This window comes from Stenella coeruleoalba (genome assembly GCF_951394435.1).
Source record: "Stenella coeruleoalba genome assembly, chromosome: X".
In the NCBI taxonomy this organism is placed as follows: domain Eukaryota; kingdom Metazoa; phylum Chordata; class Mammalia; order Artiodactyla; family Delphinidae; genus Stenella; species Stenella coeruleoalba.
This window is the reverse complement of record NC_137152.1, coordinates 11,007,791-11,033,328: the sequence shown is the minus strand read 5'-3', so window position 1 is coordinate 11,033,328 and position 25,538 is coordinate 11,007,791. Positions and strand designations below refer to the sequence as shown.

At 44.0% G+C, this 25,538-nt stretch overlaps 2 protein-coding genes across 5 annotated transcripts in view; one reads left to right on the top strand and one right to left on the bottom strand.

Moving 5' to 3' along the window:
• OFD1 (OFD1 centriole and centriolar satellite protein) overlaps positions 1–9,248 on the bottom strand; it is a 71,554-nt gene extending 62,306 nt beyond the window's left edge. The window contains exons 1-5 of one of the 3 annotated variants that reach the window (XM_079909870.1): positions 9,128–9,248; positions 8,562–8,660; positions 4,166–4,366; positions 2,180–2,248; positions 2,062–2,092 (exon numbers count right to left, since the gene is read on the bottom strand). In XM_079909870.1, coding sequence (XP_079765996.1) covers positions 2,062–2,092; positions 2,180–2,248; positions 4,166–4,366; positions 8,562–8,654 — 394 coding nt within the window. In that variant the 5' untranslated portion in view covers positions 8,655–8,660; positions 9,128–9,248. Of the gene's footprint in view, positions 1–2,061; positions 2,093–2,179; positions 2,249–4,165; positions 4,367–8,561; positions 8,661–8,811; positions 8,956–8,992 lie in introns of those variants that run through there. The other 2 variants (XM_079909869.1, XM_079909871.1) reach the window with 2 other exon arrangements.
• Positions 9,205–22,413, top strand: TRAPPC2 (trafficking protein particle complex subunit 2). Of its 2 annotated transcripts, none has more exons than XM_079909873.1 (5): positions 9,205–9,361; positions 16,632–16,743; positions 19,292–19,440; positions 19,869–19,950; positions 21,202–22,413. In XM_079909873.1, the coding sequence occupies exons 2-5, from the start codon at positions 16,651–16,653 to the stop codon at positions 21,298–21,300; spliced, it is 423 nt and encodes a 140-aa protein (XP_079765999.1). In that variant the 5' UTR covers positions 9,205–9,361; positions 16,632–16,650; the 3' UTR covers positions 21,301–22,413. The 2 variants fall into 2 exon arrangements, with proteins under 2 accessions (XP_079765999.1, XP_079765998.1); XM_079909872.1 differs by lacking the exon at positions 9,205–9,361 and adding an exon at positions 15,568–15,643.
• Positions 22,414–25,538: the final 3,125 nt, after the last annotated feature.

Here is a 25,538-nt window from a genome sequence, read left to right as displayed (position 1 = left end):
CTAACACAAAAAGGCCATTACATGATGTTACAGATTTTTTGGAAAAGATCTAAGTAACAAGTAAGCTGGTAACTTGCCTGTAACGTGTATGTTCATACTACCAAGTCCGTCATCAAGTCCAGCCTGTGGCCTGTCACCCACAGCAGTTGTAAAGGAAAAAACCCTCAGCTTCCCTCCTTCTGTGTACGGAAAAAACCACCTCTTCCCTCCCATCTCTCCCCTCCCTGTGAGCCCCTTGACTTTTATACAGAACACTTCACAACACTTACTTCCGACTCTCCTGGTCACCCAGTGTGTGGGGCTTTTCCTCACACCAAGCCATTCTCTGCGACACCGGATGGATGGCCTACACTTGAACTCTATTCTGACACTGTCCACCTGGAGGCAGCATCCGACCCCATGGGTTAAGGGCCTCAGTCCCACACCGACCACCCCCTGCCACCATACCTATACATTCTTCAGGTGCCAGTCACATGCCCAGGTTGTCACCTGTGCTTCTGAGCAACTGGCTATACGTAGGAGGTTCCCACAACCTCCTCCTTGGGCTTCATTAACGTACCAGAACAGCTCAAAAAACTCAGGGAAACACTTTCTTACGTTTACCAGTTTATTAAAGGATATGATAAGCGGCTTCCCTGGTGGTGCAGTGGTTGAGAATCCACCTGCCAATGCAGGGGACATGGGTTCAAGCCCTGGTCCAGAAAGATCCCACATGCCGCGGAGCAACTAAGCCCGTGTGCCACAACTACTGAGCCTGTGCTCTAGAGCCCGTGAGCCACAACTACTGAGTCCATGTGCCACAACTACTGAAGCCCGCATGCCTAGAGCCCGTGCTCCGCAATGAGAAGCCACCACAACGAGAAGCCCGTGCACTTCAACAAAGAGTAGCCCCCGCTCACCGCAACTAGAGAAAGCCCACGTGCAGCAGCGAAGACCCAATGCAGCCAAAAATAAATAAATAAAATAAATACACTTATATATAAAAAAAGGGATATGATAAAGGACATAGTTGAACAGCTAAATAGAACAGACACACAGGGCGAGGTACATGTGGGAAGGAGCCCAGAGCTTCTATGCCGTCTCCAGGTGTGCCAATCTCCTAGCACCTCCATGTGTTCACCAACCTGGAAGCTCTCTGAACCCCATACTTTGGGGATTTATGGAGGCTTCATCACACATTCATGATCGATTATTCACAAAAATGACTGATTATTCATTTTCAGTCCTCCTCCCTTCAATAGAATGGGGAGCAAAGCTGAAAACCTCAAGCTTCTAATCATGGCTTGGTCTTTCCAGTGACCAGCCCTCACCCAGGAGCCATCCAGGGACCCACGTAGTGTTGGCTCATTTGAACACAAGACACTCCTGTCACCCAGGAAATTACAAGGGTTTCAGGAGACCTGTGTCAAGAATGGAGGTCAAAGACCAATACTAGAACAAGATATGCTCCTTGTGTTCTTATCACTTAGGAAATTACAAGGATTTTGGGAGCTGTGTACCAGGAACTGGGGGCAGAGACCAATATATACATTGTCTATTATCTCAGAGTAGTTATGGACTCTTTGAAGGTTATTATCAAGGCCAATATTAATGCAATTTATCAGGCCTATATAAACAATAAAAACAAGCACATTACTGAACAGATATTTCATTCTTTAAGCCAATATTAATACAATACTCTATATATTGTACTTAGGGGCCTATCTAGGATACAAAGATAGTGGCCTAAATGTTATTTGTTTTTGTTTTGCAAATGTTCCAAACAGTGGGTATCTCTACAAAGACCAGCTTTCAGTCCATTCGTAGGGCTCTTGATGCTGTCTCTAGTTTTCTCATTTGAGTAATAGCGATTTTAAAATGTTAAAATTTTGGGGAAAGGATCCACATTTGTAAAACAGATGAATTGTTCTATTTAAAAAGGTATTGTCAGCAAGGAAAAAAGTCAAATGATTCAATTCAAATTCCCTATTCTTCCACCTGAAAATTATTAGTTTCATACTTTTATACAAAACAATACATAACAAAAATGTTCCTATTCTCTACAAAGATGAAGGCTCCTACCTTTATGGTTTTCTTTATCAAATCCTGAAATCTGTTAAAAGAAAATATTTTACCTTTATTCAACTATTCAGGTATTATTAACAAACCAAAGCAGGTTATAAAAACGAAACAATCCTACCAGTGATTTATAGAGACTGGATTCAGGGTTGATTTTAATGAGTTGTAATAGATCCTGCATAGTAAATACCTTAAAAAAAAAAAAGTACACAGATTTTAACATCAATGTGTAAGTGATATATTCAGAAACATCCTAATTTAAGACTAAAAATCATGGTTCAGACTAAATAAGATTATAACTATGCTAATAATGTAACACGTAAGCTTTCTTATATTAAGTTACAATAAACGCTGAAGTCAAAAGGATAAAATTTTTCTTTTGATCACGTAATTAACCTCCAAATAATTCACAGCAAAAATGATGTGCCTAACAGAAAAAACAGAAATGGTTAATGTCTTACAGATAAGAAACACTCAAACATCTGACGCACCAATGAATATATGAGTGCATTCCAGGGTCTTTCAATTGCAATGACATTTTTAAATTACTATTGCTTCAAAATATAAATAAACTAAGTTTGTACTATCTTTACAACTACAAAATGTTTAAAACTATTTTACATATACATGTGGTCAAAGAGTTTGAGTATTCTTAGTAAACAATACATACTATAGAAATACATGCTGTGTCTACTCTGAGAACACTGATACCATCTACAATTAGTTTTCCATTAAAGAATATTCTGCACAGTATTTTAGCGTATAGAAACCTTTAAGTGTGGGAACTAGATAATCACTGCTATAACAATATAATTGACACATTATTCATTCTAGAACCAAATTGTGAAATGTAATTAGAAAGTTAGAAGGATCAACAAAGAATTCCTAATGCTGGTAAAATCTGATTGTTAATGAATAAATACAGCATATTTAAATTTTAAGTTTTTCCAATAATAACACTGCTGTTCTCTTAAAACAGCTGAATACCACACTTCTGGACAATTATGGCCAAGATAAAGAGTAAAAACATAGGCACAACCCCAAGACTCAACCCTAATGTAAACTATGGACTTCAGGTGATAATGATGTGCCAATGTAGGTTCACTGAATGTAAAAATGTAGAGTAAAAAATGTTGGGCTTCCCTGGTGGCGCAGTGGTTGAGAGTCTGCCTGCCGATGCAGGGGACACGGGTTCGTGCCCCAGTCTGGGAAGATCCCACATGCCACTGAGCGGCTGGGCCCGTGAGCCACGGCCGCTGAGCCTGCGCGTCCAGAGCCTGTGCTCTGCAACGGGAGAGGCCACAACAGTGAGAGGCCTGTGTACCGCAAAAAAAAAAAAAAAAAAAAAAATGTTGAGAGCAGGGGAGGCCTGCCCATGTGGGATTAGGGAGCAGATGGGCAATCTCCCTTTCTGCACATTTTCGCTGTGAACCGAAACTGCTCTAAAAAATTACGTCTATTAAAAAAAATAGGGAAAGTTTGCTGTATCTGCCTTTAAAATAACCAAGTGTGACTAGTATGTTCAGTGGTTGGTGGAAAGATAGTTACAATAATTAGGAAAGTGGTAAAAGGTGTTCTAATATTCAAGAACTCCACAGGTGTTCAAAAGTTACTTATCCCTCACTTCTCTCATGTCATCACAAAGACGACAAATATCTGAAGAGACTGTAGCATACTGAAGACGGCACACTGTAGATCTAGATTTACTGCCCTGCATTGCCACTTCCAAATCATGTGACCTTGAGCAAATCACCCCACCTCTCCAGACTCTGGATCCTCATCTGTAATACATGTACCACCTGCAGAGTGACCAGCAGTGCCAGCCTCACAACAGACATTCAACACAAATGGCAGTTTTGTGTCCTCAGACTACATGGAGTGTCAGATCACTTCTAGCTCCAAAACATTACAATTTTATAAAGACAAATTAAGATACCAAGGAATTGGTAACAATGTCAGATTTCATACTCCTTGGTCACATTATAACAAACACATGATGTAATTTCAAAGATAAACAAGAAAGGGACCCAGCTAGCCAAGGAGCACTTAGCTATTATCTGAGGGAGAAGCTGTTAACAGAAAATTCAGAGAAAAGCAAAGATGTTACCTTTTCTTTTGCCAAACCACTTTCGGGAAAGAAGACAGAAAGTGAACATTCATAGCCACATCTCTGTAAGTGATCTGCCACTAGAGAGTTGGAAGCTCCTATTAAGAGGGAGCTCCCTTCCACTGAGATGGACAGGGACTGCACTTCGCCACTCAGTACAGGGTGCATCAGTTCGTGAATTAGCTGGTTTCGGAGTTGCGTCTAGATCAAATACAAAATGAAACAAGAGGGGAAAAAAATTTTCAGCAGGATTTTTTCCACTGGCGGGACACAGACTTGTCACATGAATTAGAATCCTTCCTTTAGTTTCCAGAATGGTTCTAAATCCATGGCCACAAGTTAGGAACCTTCCCCTGGACACTCTGTCTTACCCTGTGAGACAAGCAGCCCAGTGGGTTCTAGAAAGAGTAGCTTGCTTTCACCAGCTTCCTAGTGAGCTGGTGGTGAGCCGGAACATGGTGAGACTAACTTCACTTCCCTACGAGCCCAGTTCAGCAACTTTTCACTGGGGTACCAAATACAGGAGAAAACTCTGCTACTTCCTCACCTCTCTGCAAATTGTTGGAGGATACGAAAATAATACTGGGTTAAATATATTCAAGTATATTGATCAAAATAAAATTAGGTTCCCAAAAGGGAAATAGTATACACAAGAGAAAAATCAGTAAACCCAAAAAAGGCTTATTAAGATTCACTTTCACGTGGACTACTTACAATTCTAGATGTTATGAAATATAATAATTTTCCCCTATTTTATAAATGAGGAATTTAGGCTCAAGGTGGCTAATTTTCTCAAAGTTATAATACCACTGTTATTATTCATTTTGGTTTTAAAAAAAAATCCCCTAATCAGACTGCTGGATATTTGTTCTAATTTATTTTGCACATAATCTGAAACATACAATTGGGCGGAGCTTAAGAGTACACTGCCTAGATTCATGGGGTTCAGCAGTAAATAACATCTAAGGAATTGTTATTAATAGAATACAAACAAGAAACAAATGAAGTTCTCGTTACATCTCTTTCTTCTATCCTTTAGCTAAAGAAAATATATTAGTTCTATATATAGTTCTATATTAGCAGTACAGAACAGAACTTATATGTGTATCTAAAATCCTATAGTACTGGGCATATACCCAGAGAAAACCATAATTCAAAAAAGACACATGCACCCCAATGTTCACTGCAGCACTATTTACAATAGCCAGGTCATGGAAGCAACCTAAATGCCCATCAACAGATGAAAGGATAAAGAAGATGTGGCACATATATACAATGGAATATTACTCAGTCATAAAAAGGAACGAAACTGGGTCATCTGTAGAGACGTGGATGTATCTAGAGACTGTCATACAGAGTGAAGCAAGTCAGAAAGAGAAAAACAAATATCGTATATTAACGCATATATGTGGAACCTAGAAAAATGATACAGATGAACTGGTTTGCAGGGCAGAAATAGACACAGATGTAGAGAAAAAACATATGGACACCAAGGTGGGAAAGTGGCCAGGGGGTGGGGTGGTGGTGGGATGAACTGGGAGATTGGGATTGACATGGATACACTAATATAGATAAAACAGATGACTAATAAGAACCTGCTGTATAAAAAACTAAGATTCAAAAATTCAAAAATAAAAATAAAATAAAATCCTATAGTAAAAAAACACATTTACACTAAACAGAATATATATGCTTCGCCTCATCTGATACAGTTAAGTAACTGAAAAGAGAAAACTAAAGCCTCCTCCACCAGTAAACTTTAGTGGTTTAATTAAATTTGTAACATAGTAATGAAGAAATATACTTAGATTCATCTTAATTAACAAAAGGATTTAGGGTGTCTTGCAAACAAGTATTGAAATGGCTAAGAACTAAATGAGGGATTTAAGCAGGGTAAAAGGAAGAGTAGCAAACAGTGGAATGACATTACAGATGAATTTCCATCTTGACACGCCCAAAAAGCATGCCATCTAGCACTTGCTGGAAGGAATCCAAAAACTGGCCGGGGGCTTTCCAGCAGCCAGTGCCAAGAGGGAAATCTATTCAGAATTAAAGCTTGCAACGTCCCTAAGACAGAAATAAGGACAGAGCCCTCACCCCAAATTGTGCCTATGAAAACCTCTCCCCAAAAAACCATAGGGAAGTTCGGGTTTGAGCATGAGTCACCTGTTTTCCTTGCTTGGCCCTGCAATAAACCTTTCTCTGCTCAAAAAAAAAAAAGAAAAAGAGAAAGAAAGAAAGAAGGCCAATTATTGTGGGGGAAGGGGAAGTAGGAGAGACAAGACTTAGGGACCCAGAACCCTCAGCACATCTCTCAGCAATTGACAAAGTAGACTCAAAATAAGGAAAAAGAAGATTTTTCATAAACTTCATTTACCAGATACCCATATGACTCTGTACTTAATCATAAATACAAATTCTTTCCAAACACCCAAAGAGAAAGTGAATTAGGCCACTCAAAACTTCAACTGTAAAAATTAGAACTCACTCAGGTCATTAAACTGACAAAGTAAATTAGTTCAGACTGAGAAAGTAAAAATCTCCCCTGCCAAAATCCCCCCTGCCATTGATCACGCTAGAATAACAAACGGAATGGCCAGCTGCAAACAAGAAACAGTATTTCTCCTTAGGATAGGCTGCAGCTGTAAAATGAACAAGGCTAGCAATAATCCTGATACCAAAGCCTAACAAGAATAGCTCCAAATGGATAATGATAGGTCATTATCAACTGGACTATAGACATGAAGTAAAACCCTACCAAACCAAACCCAAAGGACAGTAAGAGAACAAACACCATGCCCAGAGGCAAGAACCATTCCGCCTAAGAAAGTGGACTAATGCGTGATGTACAACTAATTTCAGGTGGGTTAAGGAATTAACTGTAAAAAAAAAAAAAAAAACAGCCTTTTTAAAAACTTAAAAAAAGTGAATATTCATTGCCAGTGGAAAATGACTGAGAATAATCAGCACAAAAAAAGTAAACAATAGACCTGACCACATAAAAATGTAACTTCAGTATTTTTAGAGCCAAATTAAAATTGAAGACAGATAGTATTGTCACAAAAATAGAAAAAAAGATTAAGTTTCCATTAAAAGGACTCGTATCAATAAGAAAACACTAGCACCCTAGGGAAAAAAAACGGACAAGGGGAACATGAAGCACCAATCCATGGAAAGCATACAAATGGCCAGAAAATATATGCAACCTCACTGATAAAAGAAAGGATGTTAAAATAGAGTTTCTCAGTCTTAGATTGGTTTAAAACACGTCATGATCATACTACTGGAGAGAGACGTGCATTCTCAAACTGCTGGTGGAATATAAACTGAAGTTGACCCTCGAACCACCGGGGGTTAGGAGCCCCCTCCATATCGCCAGTTTTGCATCAGCAGATTCAACCAACCACAGTGTAGTATTATACTAGGTATTTATTGAAAAAAGTCCACAAATAAGTGGACCTGAGCAGTTCAAACCCGTGTTGTTCAAGGGTCAGTTGTATTACAACCTTTCTAAAACAAGACGTGTACACCAAGAACCTTACAAATGTTCACGCCCTTTGATTCATTAATACCACTTCATCTATCCTAGGCAAAAAGTGAGAGATGCAATTGAAGGAATGTGTAAACCTGGGTATAACCTAAATGTTCAATAACAGGGGAATGCTGCATAAATTACCCATATGTCCAAAGATCCAAAGATGAGCCTGGTGCCAATGAAAATGAGGATTTCAAGACACATTTAAGGACACAGGAAAATGCTCACCATATAATACTAAAGAGGATACACAAATACACACAACATTATGCCAATTAGTACTGGTATTAGAGATGACTTCTCTTGTATGCTTTTCTATATTTCAGATGAGTCTGAAGTATTTTTCGGATGAGTCTGAAGTATTTTTAAGTTACAAAAACAATGGAGGAGACAAGAAAAAAAGTCCTTAATTTTCCCATTTTAAGTGTAAAATGGTCTTTTGAAATGTATACAGTAATGAAAACACATTTCAGCTAATCCTACTCCTTGCTGTTAATTCATACATGAAAGTGTACTAAGAAATATTTGCTGCTCAAGTACTTATACATTTCAATATTTTTTAAAGAAGAAATTCCTCATTCCCCCAACTTTCCTACAGTAAGCAGTCCCTTAATGTTTTCTATGTGGTGACAATATCCTCTGTTCAAATATGAGTATTACAAAACCACTTACTAACCTTACTAAAATGTGTTTGTTTTACGATTTAACAGTTACACAGGAACAGAGCAGTGTAATTCACCAATACAATCTGTGTATCATGCTATTTTTTAAAACCCAAGACATGGATGTCTTTACATGTGGACTACCTGTTACAGGTTACCCTTGTAAAATTTATGTAAGAGATATGCCTAAAAGTGATACCTTCAGTGAGTCCAGTATACCCCGATCCTTAAACGTCTGGTACAGCTTTTTGCGCAGTTCATCTTGACTCAACACGTCAGATTTGGGGAGCATGGTGGACTAGAAGATAAAACGGTTACGGGTTAGCTGGCGGGCAGAGGGACGTGAATTTCTGAAGACGGATCGGTGGCCTCCAAGGAAGCCAAAGGCGGTTTAACGGAAACAAAGGATTCACTTCCGCCCGCCCCGAGGAGGGGGCAGATGTATCTACCTGAGATATCAGGTGTCAGCTTCCTCCCGAGCCCTCCCCACTGTGCCCGGAGTTGGACCCCGAGACCGGGGTGCAAGCCCAGGCCTAAGGGAATCCCTGGCCGGAGAGCCCTGCCGCTGTTCCAGAAAAACGGGAGGAACAAGCAGAACTCCGAACTAAGAACTCAGGCAGAGACACGCACTTCCTTTCTCCGCGGTTCTGACAGGTGGGCGTGGTTGTGGCCCACGCGGAACTCTCACTGGCGCCTGGAAGGCTGAGACAGGAGACAGAAGGCCAGAGAAGGCGCTGCACTAGCCGGAGTTCGAACCGCTCTGACCTGAGTCCACCCCTCCCCGAGGTCCTCCGAGCCCAGCCGCCCTACTCTGGAGCATTACAGCGCGAGCTCGGAGCTGCGCCGCCGCGCTGCGACTGGAAGCTCTGCCCAGTATCGCGAGAGCGCAACGGCAGAGTCTCGCGAGGGCTGCTTGAGGAGTCCCTACGGAAGCTGCGGAACGCGGGTCTCGGCCGCGGGAACTGACTGGGCGTTTCCGTTCCCGGCGTCTCGCCGCAGGTAGGGAATGGAGTGAGTGGGGGGCTGGCGCTCCGGGACTCTGGGGGATGTCCGCGGCCCCACGGGATGCGAGTGTTGGCCCTGTCTCTCCCCTCTGCCCCGGGGCCGGCTGAGCTCTTCACAACCCACCGGGCCAGTCCACAGCGCGATTCAACCTGCAAACGTCCACCTGCTCGGGGGCTTTGCTTCTTGTACCTTTCACTGGGTCATTCAGCTCACCCCGGGTTTTTGACCGCGGCATTATTGCCGTTTGGAGCCGGAAAATGCTCCGTTGTGGGGCTGTCCTGTGTACTGCAGGATGTTGAGCAAGCATCCCTGGTTTCTACCCAATAGATGCCAGTAGCACCTGCACTCCCCTGCCCCCGGTTCTGAGAACCGTGAATGTCTCCGGACACTGCCATGTGTACTCTGGGAGGCAAAATTACCCGTGGTTGAAAACCAGTGAGGTAAACTTTGAGTACCCATCGTTGTACGTGCTGTGAAGATAGGTGAGCCGGGTCCCCCATATACTTAAATCTAATTAGAAAGGAAAGGAACCAGTCTCTCGAGAAGCAATAATGAAAACATTACAGCCAGAGAATTGACTAAGAGCTAAGATGCATTGTAGACTGGGTAAAGATTTTAGAAAAAGTGGTTGGAGATGGACATGAGTGGGCACTTCTCTGAAAAGTTAATAAAAAAAATCAGGACCCTTTCAAGAGCAGTGAGGCATCTGGCCTGGCTCCAGAGTCCCATGCTGTGGGTATAAGGTATCTAAGCCCCATGAGGACAAAATTGGGCCAGTGATGGTTTTGTGAACAGCACTGATGAGTACAATGAATTTTCACCCCTGGCGGTGAAAGACTTAGAGAATTTAAGAGGCATCAAGAGTGACAGGGCTTCCATAAGAGGTAGAGAGCGTGTAGGTTGGTGTTCGGAAATACTTGGAGAAGGAGGAATTTGGGTGGGCTTTGAAAGATGGGTGAGGTTTACACATGGAATCAGGGAGAGTATTCCAGGCATGGAGAGAGAAATAAATCTGGAGTGGACACGATCAGTTGGGGAGAAAAAAAGTATACCAGTCCACTGTAGCCAAGGTAGAGCAATGAGGCTGAGAAAAGCTCTACAGAGCAACATGGGATACATTTTTGATACTGGTACTTGATCCCTGTAGATGAGAAACATTAAGGCTTTTGAGCAAATAGTGAGATGATGAAAAATGTTCTAAGACAATGTTAATATGTTGCAAGTACTGTTAAATAGAAACATCTGTGCCCGAAGACCCTCTTACCCCCAACCTTTGGTGCCCAAATTGAATAGATTTAGATTAAATGTCCAAAAGCCAGCATAACCTCACTTATGGTGAGGTAGAGGAATTGCTTTTAATATTAATAGGAAAAATAACCCTATTAGAGATCAACGATATTCATCCTGCTTATTGCAGTGGACATGTCTTGTGCCACACTAGGTTAGTCTTCCAGCTCCAGGTCTGTGGAACTAGTGAAGCCACTGCTGTTGGGAGCATAGGGAAGTTTTCCAGAAGTTTCCCTATAGAGGCTGTAAAGAGGTTTGCTGTAAAAATGGGTGGTTTTGGAACTGGCATCCATGAGTTGTCTCGGAGGGGCCTTCTAAGTTCATTGGGTTCATCCTCCCACTCTGGCACTACTAGTGGTCTTCCAGCTTCCCCTTATCACACTTCTAGTGATCGGGGTGGGGGGCGTGTGTCACTTCACAAGGCAGTCTGATAGTTCTTTAATTATTACAAAGTTCTCAATTATATTGACCCAAATGTCTTTCCATGTAACCTCAAAGGAGCAGCCCTAGGCTTGGCCTCTGTAACAGTTTGGAGTAAGTCTGTCTAGTTCAGAGCTAGCAAATACTTGGCGCTCCCATAGGCACTGCCCTCTCCCAAACCTGTAGCAGATGCGGGTAACTGATCACAGCAGTCTTTCCCCCGGACCACCGTTAGTCTCAGAATCTTTCTCAGCACCAGTTCCTGGCCTTCACTGCTAGTTGATTAGAATGGGCTCATGGGAAAAAAACTCATTTGCCATCCCTAGTCAAATCCCTTCCCATTAGACAGCATCGTATTTAAAGACTGCACCATAGCCCACTGTCCCCGCAAAAAACGTCTCCCCCCGCCCCCGGTTTAAACATCCTCAGTTCCTTCAGTAGCTTTTGTCTTGTTTCCAGAGCATTCCCTAGCCTAGATGCCTCCCTCCTCCCAGCACACACAGTTCAGAGTTAATGATTTTAAAATGTGATTCCCAGAACTGAGCATGTCCCGCAGAGATAGTATTATTAGTGATGAGGATATCATCTTCTCTTAATGCAGCCTAGAATTGCATTCGCTTTTTTGGCCACTGTATCAGATTGCCACCTCCGATTTAGCTGGCAATAAATGAAAACCGGTTCTCATAGATGAGCTAGCTGCTCTTATACTAGGTTTCCCGCATCCTATTGTCGTGCGGTTGATTTAAGCCCAAGTACAGGACTTTATTTCAGATCCTTTTAGATTCCATCCTGTTCACGTCACCTATTTCTCCTAGCCGTGGAGATCTTTGGAATCCTAACTTTAGCCTTCTAATAAATTAGGTGCCCTTAACTTGTTATCTTTGGGTGTGGTAAATTGGCTTCATCTCAGTTACTGATGCAAACCTTGGGCTGGACTAGGTTAAGGTCAACCTCAAAGGCTCCCTAGAGACCCCATGCTGTCGACTGATGTGGAGCACTTTGACATTCCAGTCAGCCCTGCACCGTCCCTCCTTCAGCAGAGAACGAGCACTTCCCGGGCCCCGGCACTGCTGTGGCTCTGGGGGTACCACAGGCTGTCATCCAGGCTACAGGTCTCTTAGGTAGATAACTACAGGACTTCAGAAAGTGACTCACCGTCTCCGTATTTCCCTTCCTCAACAGCGAGTGTAGGTCTGACATAACTTGTTCTCCTAGAACAAGTGAGTGAGTCGTAACCCACTCTTTTTGTCTAGGGATTCACATTAAATGACTTAGTTTGTCATAAAAGCCCCCAGCATGGTGTCTGACTGACGACAGGCATTTAATACCTATTTCTGTTGGTGTTTTAATCTCTTCGGAAGTACTCAGACCAGGAGGCAAGCCTCTTTGTTTCTCAGAGTTGGAATGACAGTTACTGGCTCTTTTCTGTTCCTGTGATTTCTCAAACGTCACCGACCAGTAGTTACACCGTCAGCTGTCAACCCAACTGTTTCTTTAACATATGTCTTGGGGTTCACAGCCTGCCTAACCTAACTGCTTCCACACTTGCCGTGTGAAAATCATTCTTTGAGAAAACCCAAGTTCAGCACACCTGTGTCCCGTGTTATTTATGTACCAGGTGCCTCAACTAATTGACCTTTCTCCCTTGCTTTTCCCTGTGGTAGCCTGAAAGCCTTCCACACATTTCAGCTTGTTTTGGGCTTTTGCCCTTCTGATGCTAGCCTCACAGGTTTCTGGTCCCATTTTTATGTTCATTACTAGTTAGTGCCCTCCTTCTTACATCCTGTACACGGTCTTTTCAGGGAAATCCAGAGCTCCTTGTGCATTTCTTTAGTTACCTCTCTCAAAAGCAGCTCAAGACACTCTAGCCACTACAGACAGCTGTTTTCACCACAAATGGGAGTCCTGGCTCCCCTCCCTTCAGCCAACAAGTCCTGCCCTTATAAAGGAGGATTTCTTCATTGGTACTTTAACAACTATGGCAACTTCTCACAAACGTGCTGTTCATCAACCCAGACACAGCATTCATCAGTCAGGCCCCGAGGGCCTCAGCACTGGAACTTTCAGAAGGTTCTCGTCCTTGTTGAGGAGAGTTAATCCCCACAACGCCTCTCTTTCCTGCATTCCCTCTCCTATATTCCAGCACCGTCCCTCGCGCCCCACACACACTCTGCCCAAGCGACGGCCCCCTCCTCACAGGTCCTTTCGGCAAGGGGGGCGGAAGGGCTGTGTTAGCTGTAGGGGATACTTGCTGGAAAAACCCAGCCCCAGCCGCTGTTCTCTTCCATACTCTCATCCCCCTACTGCTCCCAGGGGCTTCACCTCGATGCACCATGGCCCGCCCTCCCCCCCGCTTGCCATAGGGCTCTGAAACCCGCGTCCCATGGAAAATAAACTCATTTTGTCCCCAGTCTCTATAGAATGCACCTTCTACCTTTATTGCTGACACTTACGGGAGTATTTCCTTTTTTCTTATACCTGCAGGTTTTTTCACTTTGACGTGTTAGTTTCCTACTGTGCCCATAACACATTACCACAGATTTACTGGCTTAAAACGACACAAATTTACCATCTTACAGTTCTGTAGCATACACGTCCAACATGGGTCTCACTGGGCTGAAATCCCCTCTGGAGGCTCTCGGGAAGAATCTGTTTCTTGGGCTTCCCTGGTGGCGCAGTGGTTGAGAGTCTTCCTGCCGATGCAGGGGGCGTGGGCTCGTGCCCCGGTCCGGGAGGATCCCACATGCCGCGGAGCGGCTGGGCCCGTGAGCCATGACCGCTGAGCCTGCGCATCCAGAGCCTGTGCTCCGCAACGGGAGACGCCACAATAGTGAGAGGCCCGCGTACCGCAAAAAAAAAAAAAAGAATCTGTTTCTTTGTCCTTTCCAGCTTCTAGAGGCTGCTCGCATTCCTCGGCGCATGACGCCCTCCTCCATCTTCAAAGCCAGCAATGTTGTAGCTCCGTGGCGATCCTTCCACAGCCACGCTTCCCCCTGACTATGCTCTGGGCCTGCCCTCTTCCACTTTTAAAGGCCCTTGTAATTACATTGGGCCCACCTGAGTAGCCCAGGATTCTCGCCCTATCTGAAGATCAGCTGATGAGCAGCCTTAGTTCCATCTGCAGCCTTAATGCCCTTTGCCATGTATTGAATACGTTAACATTCACAGGTTTCCGAGATTAGGATGTGGACATCTTGGTGGGGCTCGGGGGAGCTATTCTGGCTACCACCACACGTTCAAAACTGACCTGTTCATTTCCATCCCTCTTTCCTCTCTTTCTTATTTCTGTTCTCAGTGAATAGGTTCATCATCTTGATATTCTGCTTGATCACCTCAGCCAGACATTTTGGAAACATGCTAGATTCGTCCCGCAGCTCCCCAGTTTAATCCATTGCCAAGCTCTGTGTGACTGCCTCCATAACCTCAAGCCCTTGGAGACACTTGAAGGGCCCCTATTTTAGGTGATGGAAAAATTGAGCAGGTGTAGATCATCTCCATCCTCGCGGAAAGTTCCCTTATCAGACAGCACGGAATTCTAGAGCGTGTCTCACCTCTGCTCACTACCTAGGCAGAGAAGCCCCAAGTATTAAATGACTGTGGACATTCCCTTCCTGAGACAAAACGGTTATGTTCTCCTGCGGCTTCCTTTTCTTCCACTACACCTTTCAGCTTTTCCTTGTCAGAATGGAATCGAGAGCTGCATACCTTCTTCAGCTGTGTGTGAAATCACACGATTGGCAGCTCTGGTTCTGCGTAGCTGAGCAGTTTGTGATCGACCGTTTATGCGGTATTTCCTGCAGTTGCCTTTCTGTTTATCCTCACGCTGTTCTTAGGATGTGCTTGTCTCCCAGACCCAGGTCTCCGTATAGGGTTGAGTGGGTTTGGGGGAAGGCGGGGAGGAGGGTAATCTTCCTTATACATACATTGTCTCTTGCTGCTTCTAAATGTGTGCAGGGGGAGAAGCATCTTCCTTACGGTATTTTTTTTCCCCTGCTGCTGCTTAAATGTTTGTGCTGAAGAAAGTAAGCCCTTCCCTTGGCAAACTCCAGCTATGAAACCTATTCCGGCAAGAATGAATGATGTCATTGTTTACTTGGTTAAAATTTCAGGCTCCCATCCCTCTTCCCCTCACTTGTGCTTGAGAATTACTGCCAATTCTCCTAGTTTTGCAGAGTTTTTGTATCATTCCTGCCCGTCTTTGTTGTCCAGTTTTACTGTTTGGGTCTTTTTCTCATCTTTCCCCTCTTTCTGTAAAGGGCCAGATGGTTTCTGTGGCGACCACCCCATGCTGCCATTGTAGGGCAAGAGCAGCCTTAGACGGTAGTAAGAGGACGGACCAGGCCAGATAGGGCCTGCAGGCCGTAGTGTGCCAACCGCTGCCCCAAATAACCTTTTAAATCTGACTCACTTCATCATGCCACAGGTCTCCTATCTTCCTTTTCTTCCAGTCACGGGCTTCCAATTCCAGAGTGAAAGGGGCCAGCCGTGCCGTGATTTCCTCTACAAAATGTTGTACTCATCAGGAAATACATTTCCGAAGTCTTCGGATGTCGTCGCATGGAAGTCCCAGTGAGGCTCGATGGGCCCTGGGTTCAGACACACCTTACTGTACGCTCCCAGTGAAGCAGATCCCCGCCCCATGAGGGGGCCTTCCTAGGCCCCACGTCTCCACGTGCCTGCGCTCATGTCGCTAGAGCTAGACGTGAACCTAGCTTGGTCTGATTCCAAAGATCTTGTATGAAAAATGCATACATAAATGCATCCGCCCATCTGTCCGTCCATCCATCCAGATTTCGATTGTGCTAAATGCCCAGAATCACTGATTTCTCCCCCACCCCCCCTTTCTCTGTTTTATTCCTGTAGCAAACCTATTAATCCTCGTTCCAAGACCTCTTAATGACTCAGAATGTCTTCCTTTTGGATTATGACTTCTTCCATCTCTTCTAGAGTACAAAACTGTTTCTTCCTCTCTCATAAATGGTGTTTGAAGAGGCATATAACAGGCTCTTTTATGTGCAGAGTTACATTCATAGCATAGACCCTTCAGGTAGGAATACAAGTACCACACAGTCTGTAGCTGACCGCTCTAGGAGCTCTCCTTTCTGTAAAGGACACGCGCTAGAGTGGTTCTTAGCTTCTTTGGAAGCATCCTTCCTGAAAATTTCTAAGGCAAGTCAGTTATTTCCTCATCAACACCCAGGTGTTAGTGCCAATGCTGACTGATCTAGTCCAAGTTTAAGCCAGCTTACCCTAAATGTTCCACACTTTCAGATCATGAGAATGTTGTTCTTATGATTTCATATTAGAGGTCTTCCAGTTTCCCTATGAAAATGTAGTAGTGGATTCTCCAGGACATATCACAGATAAAGAATTTGTATCATCCAAAAGCCATGTATCTACGGTGGCATACTGGAAAGCATGCCGAGCTTAGGGGCCACCTCCTCTGCAATTCAGGTTTAAGTTAAAAAAAAAAAAATGGAGTTCGGCAAAAACCAGTTCCTGGTTTTTGGTTTTCAGTATTGAGTACTAAAAATATGTGTTATTTTCATTTAACTAGGAGCTATATATTGAAGACAATGTCTGGAAGCTTCTACTTTGTCATTGTTGGTCACCATGATAATCCAGTTTTTGAAATGGAGTTTTTGCCAGCTGGAAAAGCAGAATCCAAAGTGCGTATGGAACCTTAACAAATTCCATAACAATTGTTCTGTTGTTGTAACGATAATGGTGTGATGTGATTTTAGAACTGCAAGAGATCTGGACAGATGAGGTAACTACAAAGCCAGCACAAATGAGGCTTGCTCTGCAGTCCCACAGGTTGATAGAAGCCAGCCAGGAGCATCCTCTGAATTGTTTGTTCGTGCTCTAATTCAGCACACACATAGCACGCACTAGCAGATGCCCTGGGTCTCCTCTCCCTGGTCATCAGTTCCGTCTTTCACCTCCTGTGAAGGTGGCTCCTTGAGCACATAGAAACATAGCTCACCTGCAGTGGCTCTGCAGGAGCAGGTGGTGCTGCCCTGAAATGCCAGGGAAGTCCCTTCTGTCCCCGTGAATCACCTTTTTCAGCAGGACATACCGTGCTAGATCCACTACCCCAGGAGGGTTAAAAGAGACCCCGACTTACACGTCCTTCTACTGCCCCTGAGACGGCGGCCTTTTTCGGCGACCCCCACGTGGCACCCACTGGCCGCGTGGTGCCCTCGTGCTCTCCTCTCCCGTGACGCCACCCAACCTTCTTGCTGTCAAGAGTGGTTCCCGAAAAACAAGCTTCAGGAACATGTTGCCACTGAGAGTAAACAGAGCCATAGAGTCTTGGGATGAGCATAGCTGGTGCCTTCCATCTCCCTGTACAAGTGCACATTCCAAATAAATTGCCGACAGGTTATGCTATGTTTCTCCCAACCTCCAAAAATAGGCTTGAAAGTCCCTTAAGACAGGAACTGATGTTTGAAATTAGTTGTGACGTGTAATGTCCAGTGCAAGACGCTTTTCAACTATTCAGATCTTGCCACTAAGTATGATAGAAATCCAAGGTATTATCCTAGCAGGTGTTGCTACATTATTTTCCCACATTCACATGAGCACATTGCTCGTTAAAACTTGGATGTGAGGCATCCCTGCAGCCTAGGTATACGGCTACTGGCAGTTTCTCTCACTCCAGCGGCCTCGCGGTAGGCAAAACAGTGCGTGTAAAACTAGCGTCACGTGACTTGATCTTTCTCCTGCTACCGCTTACCTTCGTAAACCATTTCTACAGTTTTCTTCTAATGTCTCAAGATTGATCATCAGTGTAAAGGAAGACACTACTGTGAGCCAGACAAAACACATCCATTTCCCTGAGGATTAAATTAGCTTCGTCACGGTGCCGTGAGTGAAGTATAAACATGCTTTACCTACGCGAGGGATTCCAGGGCAACATGGCCGCCCAGTCACGGGAACAGCCTCCTCAGCAAGGAAGTTATTTATGTTCGTTTCCCAGGGCCGGTGTCACAGAGTACCAGAAACGGTGTGCCTTAGAACAGAAACGTCTTGTCTCAGTTGGGGAGGCCTGAGTCTGAGATCAAGCTGTCAGCAGGGCCATGCCCGTCCAGAGGCGCTAGGGAAGGTCTGTTCCAGGCCTTTCTCCCAGCTTCCGGCAGTTCTCGGCTTGTGGCAGGAGAACTGCAGTCCTCACATGCCAATCTCCCTGGGTGTGCGACTGTCTCCAGATACCCCCCTTTTATAAATACATCAGTCATTGTATTAGGGACCCATTCAACCGTAGCATGACCTCATGGTAACTAATTACATCTGCAGTGACCCTCTTTCCAAATACGGCCACATTCTAAGGTACCGAGGGTTAGGACTGCAACATAGGGATTGGGGGAGGGGGCACAAATTCAACCTGTAACAGAGGTGTTCTTTGAAAAATGCATTTTGAAAGTAAGAATTCCACAGGAGTGAGACTGCATTCCAGGTTATGAATTCCTTCTGCACATTTTGCTGGGACAGCCCCTCCTTCTTCAGTTAGGCCTTTACAGTCCATGAAAAGAACACCCGCGGCTTTGACAGGACCACCTGGCGCTGTCGGTACGCAGCTGGGGCTGAGCCTGGCCGCCTGCCACTCCCGGGTGCCCTGCCATGTGAGCTCCCTGTACCTCAAGACGGCCTGTGCCAGGCTGTCTCCACTGCTCACCGGGTGTCACCGCACACGAAGCCCCGTCTCCTACCCCCAGCCCCACCCGAGGCCTGTACTCACCACCTGTTTAGCCCCAGCCTACCTTGTTTTTTTCCTGTCTTCCTCCTCTAAAAAGATGCGAGCTTCTTGAAAGCAGGATCTGAGCTGAGGGGAGGGGAGGAATGGGGAGGGGGAGAAAAACAAACAAAAAAGCAGGATCTACTTTTTTCTTTTAATGTAGTATATCCTTTTTTCACATGCTTAAATGGTTACAGAACTTGGTAACTTCCTTCTTGCAAAATTTTAAAAATATAGTTTCTTGGACACATTTCAATTACTAATTGGCTGTTTCTATTTACTGAGTTTTCGATACCAGATTAGAAAATAGAAAATAATGTGAAAGCACTGAAGACCTCTGTCTCATGACAATAATCGAAGTAAAAGCAGAAAGCTTCCCCCCGCACCCCAGAGAGCTGTGTCTAGCGTTTGCAGAGTGAAGTCTGGCTGTCTTGGCGCTGTAAGGAAATGTTAATCTGGTGCTGCTCGCTGCCACCTAGGACGATCACCGCCATCTGAACCAGTTCATAGCTCACGCGGCTCTCGACCTCGTAGATGAGAACATGTGGCTGTCAAACAACATGTACTTGAAGACGGTGGACAAGTTCAATGAGTGGTTTGTTTCAGCATTCGTCACTGCGGGTCATATCCTTACCTGTTTAATAAAGAGCTCTAACACAGGGTTGGGGTAACAGACTAGACCAACATGGGACCTAGATGCCAGGTTCTGAGTCTGTGGACTGCAGAATATTAGGTAAACATTGCCACTTACGGAGCTTTTATTTTTTTTAGGGGGAAAAAACACCTTTTGTTTAACAGATAATTTTAAAACCAAGTTTCATATATAAAGTTAAGGTTTATCTGAACCATATCAATGGTGATTTTATTTTGTAGTTATTTTCTAACTTAAAAAGATTATGTTCTCTTCAAGATAAAACTAACCTAACTTTGAACCCAGTTTACGGATTCACCTTTTCCATCGCAAAATACACTGCATGTGACTCATTTGAAGAATATTGTGACTGATCGCTTTTCAGTTTTCATTTCTAAAGATTATACCTTAATTATTTCACATATGAGATTTATTATGCTGCATGACATCAGGCAAGAAGACGGGATAAAGAACTTCTTTACTGATGTCTATGATTTATATATAAAGGTATGGTATGTTCTGTACCTTGTAAACTCTGGTTATAAAAGAGATTCCAACTTTGGCAGGACACTGGCCTGTTGAGGCAGCCCCCTTAGACCGCACAGCTCTCCTCTCAGCAGAGCTCTCCTCCAGCAGGACCATTCCGACAGCTCCCTCACCAGGCAGGTCTTTACCACCAGCTTAACACGTATGCAGGACAACAACTTGTAGTTATTTTTAAATCGGTTTCATTCTCCCCCTTTTGGTGCATATAGTTGATTTTATGAGGGAACCCTAAAGCGAGAGACAGAAGCAGTCTGTATAAGGGAAGTTGCTTCATAATTTTAATGTAAAATGTTTTCCATCTACTTAACAAGTAAGTTACAGTGCAATGAATGTAGATCATAAACAGGAAGTGATTCATGTATTATCAAAGTCACTCAAGGAGAAAGGGGCCACACGCGTTTCTTGATACTCATTTGGAAAAAATGAAATAGTAATAAGATATGAGTGGTTAAACTGCAGTGCTGACAGTATATTCTTAATAATTTAAACATTCTCTATTTGGACAAGATTTTTTGCATATCAGCACAGTTAACAATCAATATTCCTAGTCAGAAGTAGCAAATAAGAATATTTAGCCATCTTATCAAGATGGACAACATCAAGTGATTAAGGTGTAAAAGTTGGTAACTCCTTTCCTCATTTGTGATTCCATCCAGTACTAATTTTCCCTCACACATATTATGATATACTCATTACATTATCTGAGAAACTGATCGCTTACCTTGTGTTAAAGGAGAGTATTAAAAACCTGATTGTTAAAAACTACCGCACAAGAGTAACTTTTAAAAGCAGTGTGGTATAACTTTTCCTCCACTCTGAGCATATCAGATTTTTAGTGTGTTTCATATAGCCAAAGGGCCTACCGGATGAATCCACATCTTGATAATGAACGTTGAATCTAGTTGTATTTCACACACACGGTGGATCCCGGGAGTTGGTTTTGCTCACACAGGCAGCACTTACCATACGTGCCACCATGGGTTTTGCCACAGGTACTTCCCTTAAACACCAAGACAGAAATTTCCTTAAGGGGCTGTTAATATTTAACAGTGGAACATCTTCATTAAAACTTAAAAATGTGGTCTTCAGACTTTTGCTTTGAATGTCTTTAATGACTTAATTTAAAACTTTAAAAGATTTTCCTTTTAGAGACTTAATGATGTCAGCCTTTTTACTTTGACAAGCTCACCTTAATACTTTCTTCTCTTCTAGTTTGCAATGAATCCATTTTATGAACCCAATTCTCCTATTCGATCAAGCGCATTTGACAGAAAAGTTCAGTTTCTTGGGAAGAAACACCTTTTAAGCTGAATGCAAAAAATTCAGAAGTAAACAGTGTCACTACAATGGGGTGTACTCAGGAATGTGTACATTGTAAGTAACTTGATTAAACAGCATGGAAAAATTTTAGTTGTAGTCTCAATTTATCTAAACCTAATGAAATTGCTTTTATATTTAAAAATAGCATATTCAGTTTCTTATGATTATCAACAGATGGTTATTTGCTTGTGAACAGTGTTATTTATGAAGAGCTCTTTATCAGTAAGCTTGAAGTATTTTTATTTTAAAAATTGAGAATAAGCTTTTGACTTTCCTTATTCAGATAGCTTGATCTTGTTGTAACAATCCTGAACCGAATGTCATGGTCAAGATTTGGTAGAGGCAGATTTAAACCCAAAAGCTTCTGCAGTAGGGAATGAAGTTGATAGCACATACATGGGTTCATCTATACATCTAGAGATGTTATGAAAAGGTATAGGTAGTATACACAGAAGTAGTATATGTACACTAAGAAGCCAAGAAGCCAGAGCAGACAGCTTTGCAGTGCCAAGTGCCACAGGTCTGCCCCTGTCGGAGACTGGGAACAGTGATCCTGCTGTAACCCTAGAATCCTGGATCCATGTTTGTCAAGTGGGAGGCTAGGACCAAAGTGACAGGTTATGTTCTTATGTTTCCTTTCCCTCAGACAGTAAACTAAAGATTAAGTGAACCCGTTGATAGCTGTACTAGTAAACAGCTGTAAGGCAGTTTTAGAATTGTAAACAAAGAAAAGCTTGCATCACATTAACACTTGCGCTCTTGGCCATCTTGGCCACTTAGGCTGTATACCGGAGGGGGCAGGAGTGGCCTCTCTTTTGTACTGTAAGAGCGTGGGATCTTACAGTAAACCAGTAAATGTCCATTGAAAAGCAAGTAATATAACCGCGTTATTTTCTGTGCTAATAGTGAGCACCTGAAGAATTTTGTTCCATTCTGAATAACCTGAGCAAGTAATTCTAAGTTTGGTCCTGTATCTTTGCGTGAAGTTGCTAGCATAATTTTTTACCATATTTATTTGATTTCCTAAATAAAGATGTTTGTCCAAGATTATGAAAGTTTAATATCGATTTTTTTTATTCTTTTTTTTTTGGCCACCCCGCGCGGCTTGCAGGATCTTAGTTCCCTGACCAGGGATCAAACACGGGCCCGGGCAGTGAAAACGCCGAGCCCTAACCACTGGACCGCCAGGGGAGTCCCAATATTGAATTTTTTAAGTGCTACTCACCCCACCACTACTACTACCATTTTAGTCCTGTTTCCCCTAATGAAAGTCTGCATATTAACATATATTGCAACTCATTTTACAGGATTCAAATCGCCTCAAACTTAGGTGCCGGAGCAGAATAAGAGATACTCAGCTAGAAATCCAGGAGTGATGTCCGCCATGCTAATTGGAGAGACCCACACATGTACTTACTGTATACAGTTTGCTCTGCCCTCAATGAGCATGTAGTGCAGAGGGTGGCAATGCTCCAGTGAGGAGTAGTGGCGTGGTGCTTCAGGAGGCTGTAGCATGGAGATGGTTTGGATCCCAGCTCAGCCACACAACAGCAGTGCCCTGCAAACAGCCTTGGCACCAGGCTTGTGATGGTGAGATGGGAACGAATAACACAGGCCCCATGGGAGTAGATCAGTGTAGTTAATTGTCAGATTTCACATATGACTGCCTCTGAAGGAGCATGAAGGCAGATTCAGTGATGAGCGTAGGAGTGGGTAGGACCTCAAAGGAGGGCCGTGCTGGGAAAGCCTGTGGGCACACGGATAGGACAGCCCAAAGGATGGAACCAGGGCTGGTACAAGGGGAAAACCAGGCGCTGACCATTAAAAAAGCAAAAGAAGGGCTTCCCTGGTGGCGCAGTGGTTGAGAGTCCGCCTGCCGATGCAGGGGACATGGGTTCGTGCCCCGGTCCGGGAAGATCCCACATGCCGCGGAGCGGCTGGGCCCGTGAGCCATGGCCACTGGGCCTGCGCGTCCGGAGCCTGTGCTCCGCAACGGGAGAGGCCCCAACAGTGGGAGGCCCGCGTACCGCAAAAAACAAAACAAAACAAAACAAAAAAACGGCAAAAGAGCCGGCAAAACTCAGATCTGGTAGTAGGTGACCGTCACTTAAAGCTCTGGAACACAAGACCAACTGGGGGACATCAGTAGCACCCAGGGCATCAGGCTCCACTGAGCACACGCAAGTCAGTATTAAACCTGTAATCTACGTTAGCACTCCCGAAGTGATCCAAATAGAATGCACAAATCGGGTTTGGTCCTCTTCCATTGCCTAGGATGCTTTGGTGGTGCCCACGTTCTCCATGTATGTGGAGACCTTTGGTCTCTCCTCCACCCTGCTACACCCGTGTCCTATCACTTTATGGTCACGACAGCACTTCCTGGTTGACAGTCCACAGTGGTAACTTCTCAGAATCCACTGACTACAAAGATCCTCTTTTCTACCTAACGCTTCCTTGCCCCACAAGCCGCTGGCACTGTGGATGGAACTGGCATCACAGGGTCATGCTATTGAAGTGAAAGCTTACACAAGGTTTTATAGAAATGTAAAACGCCAGGTTTTAACATGAGGACCATCTAGGATGTTTTAACTTCAACTAGGGAGTTTTCCCCAAGGGGGAAGAAGGTCACAAAAGCAGTAATTCACTGAGGAATGTGCACTTTTCCATCTTCCAAGCGGCACATTGTAATTGCTACATCGACTGGCAAGTGTACATCTGTCCATCCTCCCAAGTTCAGTAGTTTGCCTTTTTCTTAACCCTGAACTCTGTCTCCAAGGCTTTACATGCGCAGACAGCACGAAAGCACCTGTCATCACGGCGGCAGTCGCCGGCCCCTAACACTGGGGCCCGGCCCTGAACGGGACAGCGCGCTCCGCAGTCCTTCCCTCCCGCCTGCTCCACAGCTGCTCCGCCCCTCTTGCCGCCACCGCAGTCGCCTGCTTTGCTCCCCAGCTCTCACTTTTTCCCTAGTTCTCATCTTTGTGTAAGTAACACCAGCCAGGCAAAGCCCGTGTTACTTTCTTAAAAGATTCATAGATTTTCAGCTACCTTCTGCTGCTGTCTGAAGAGCTCCTCCGTCAGGTGAACGAGTTGTCGTTGCTGTGAAGGAGGAAGCTAGTCAGTCAGGTCCTGTTCCTCCTCCTCTCGTCCCATTTCAGTACTGGGTTTGGTCAGCCTCTGTTCACTGGGTCCCTTTAAGTCACGCTGTGAAGCTCCATTACTCTCCCTTCCGTCAGCCTGTCTACACACACGAGGATTCGGTCCTTTGATCCTTTTTCGCTGCCCAGCTCTAGACCTCTGGAATGCCAACTAATCTAATCCCTGAATATTTAGCTGAAAAAGAGGTTATTGAAAAGATGCTTCAAAGTTTAGAAAAACCACTAAGGTACCAGTTAAATCTACACAAGTATCAAAATTATACATTTTGTAAATACCTACACACACACACACAGACGTGTAATGAGCTGAATTGTGTCCCCCCCCCACCCAAAATTCATAATCAACAGACCTAGCCCCCAGTCCCTCAGAACGTAACTGTATTTGGAGACAGGCCCTTTAAGGAGTTTAAGGAGTTAATGTTTGAGCCCATTAGGGTGGTCCCTTAATCCAGTCTCACTGGTGTTCTTATAAGAGGAGGAAATCTGGACACAGACAGACAGACGGGTGTGTGTGTGTGTGTGTGTGTGTGTGTGTGTGTGTGTGTAGTGTGTGCAGAGGAAAGATCCCCTGCAAGCCATGGAGAGAGGACTCAGGAAAAACTAAACCTATCAACACCTTGATCTTGGACCTCTAGCCTCCACAACTGTGAGAAAAGAAATCCCTATTGTTTAAACCACCGGGTATGCATGTTATGGCAGCAGTAGTGAACTAACACAATATGCTTCCCTTACATACTAAAAATCTAGACGGATACCCAAGAAACTGACACACGGCTGCCTCCACGTGCAGGAACTCGGTGGCAAGGGTAGATATTTGTCCCTTGTGCCTTATAATGTTCAACCGTGTGACTCTATCATCTATTCAAATGATAAAAAAAGTACTCCTAACATCCATTGGTGAGCAAGGTGTGGGAAACTTTAATATACTACTGCTAGCTAGCTATCAGCAGAGAACGGTTTGAATAAACTGTTAGACATCCATGCAGCAGATAAATGAGGTAGATCTACTATATAATGGACATATACCCAGACAGATTGAGAGAAAAGGGCAAGTCACAAAACAATGAGTAC

Excerpts from the sequence above, each read along its gene's own strand:
- TRAPPC2 (XM_079909872.1), top strand. The coding sequence starts at position 15,582 with ATGTTGTACTCATCAGGAAATACATTTCCGAAGTCTTCGGATGTCGTC. Across the intron at positions 15,644-16,631 it reads GTCGTCGCATGGAAGTCCCA|GAGCTATATATTGAAGACAA; the intron begins GTGAGGCTCGAT and ends TCATTTAACTAG. Across the intron at positions 16,744-19,291 it reads CTGGAAAAGCAGAATCCAAA|GACGATCACCGCCATCTGAA; the intron begins GTGCGTATGGAA and ends GCTGCCACCTAG.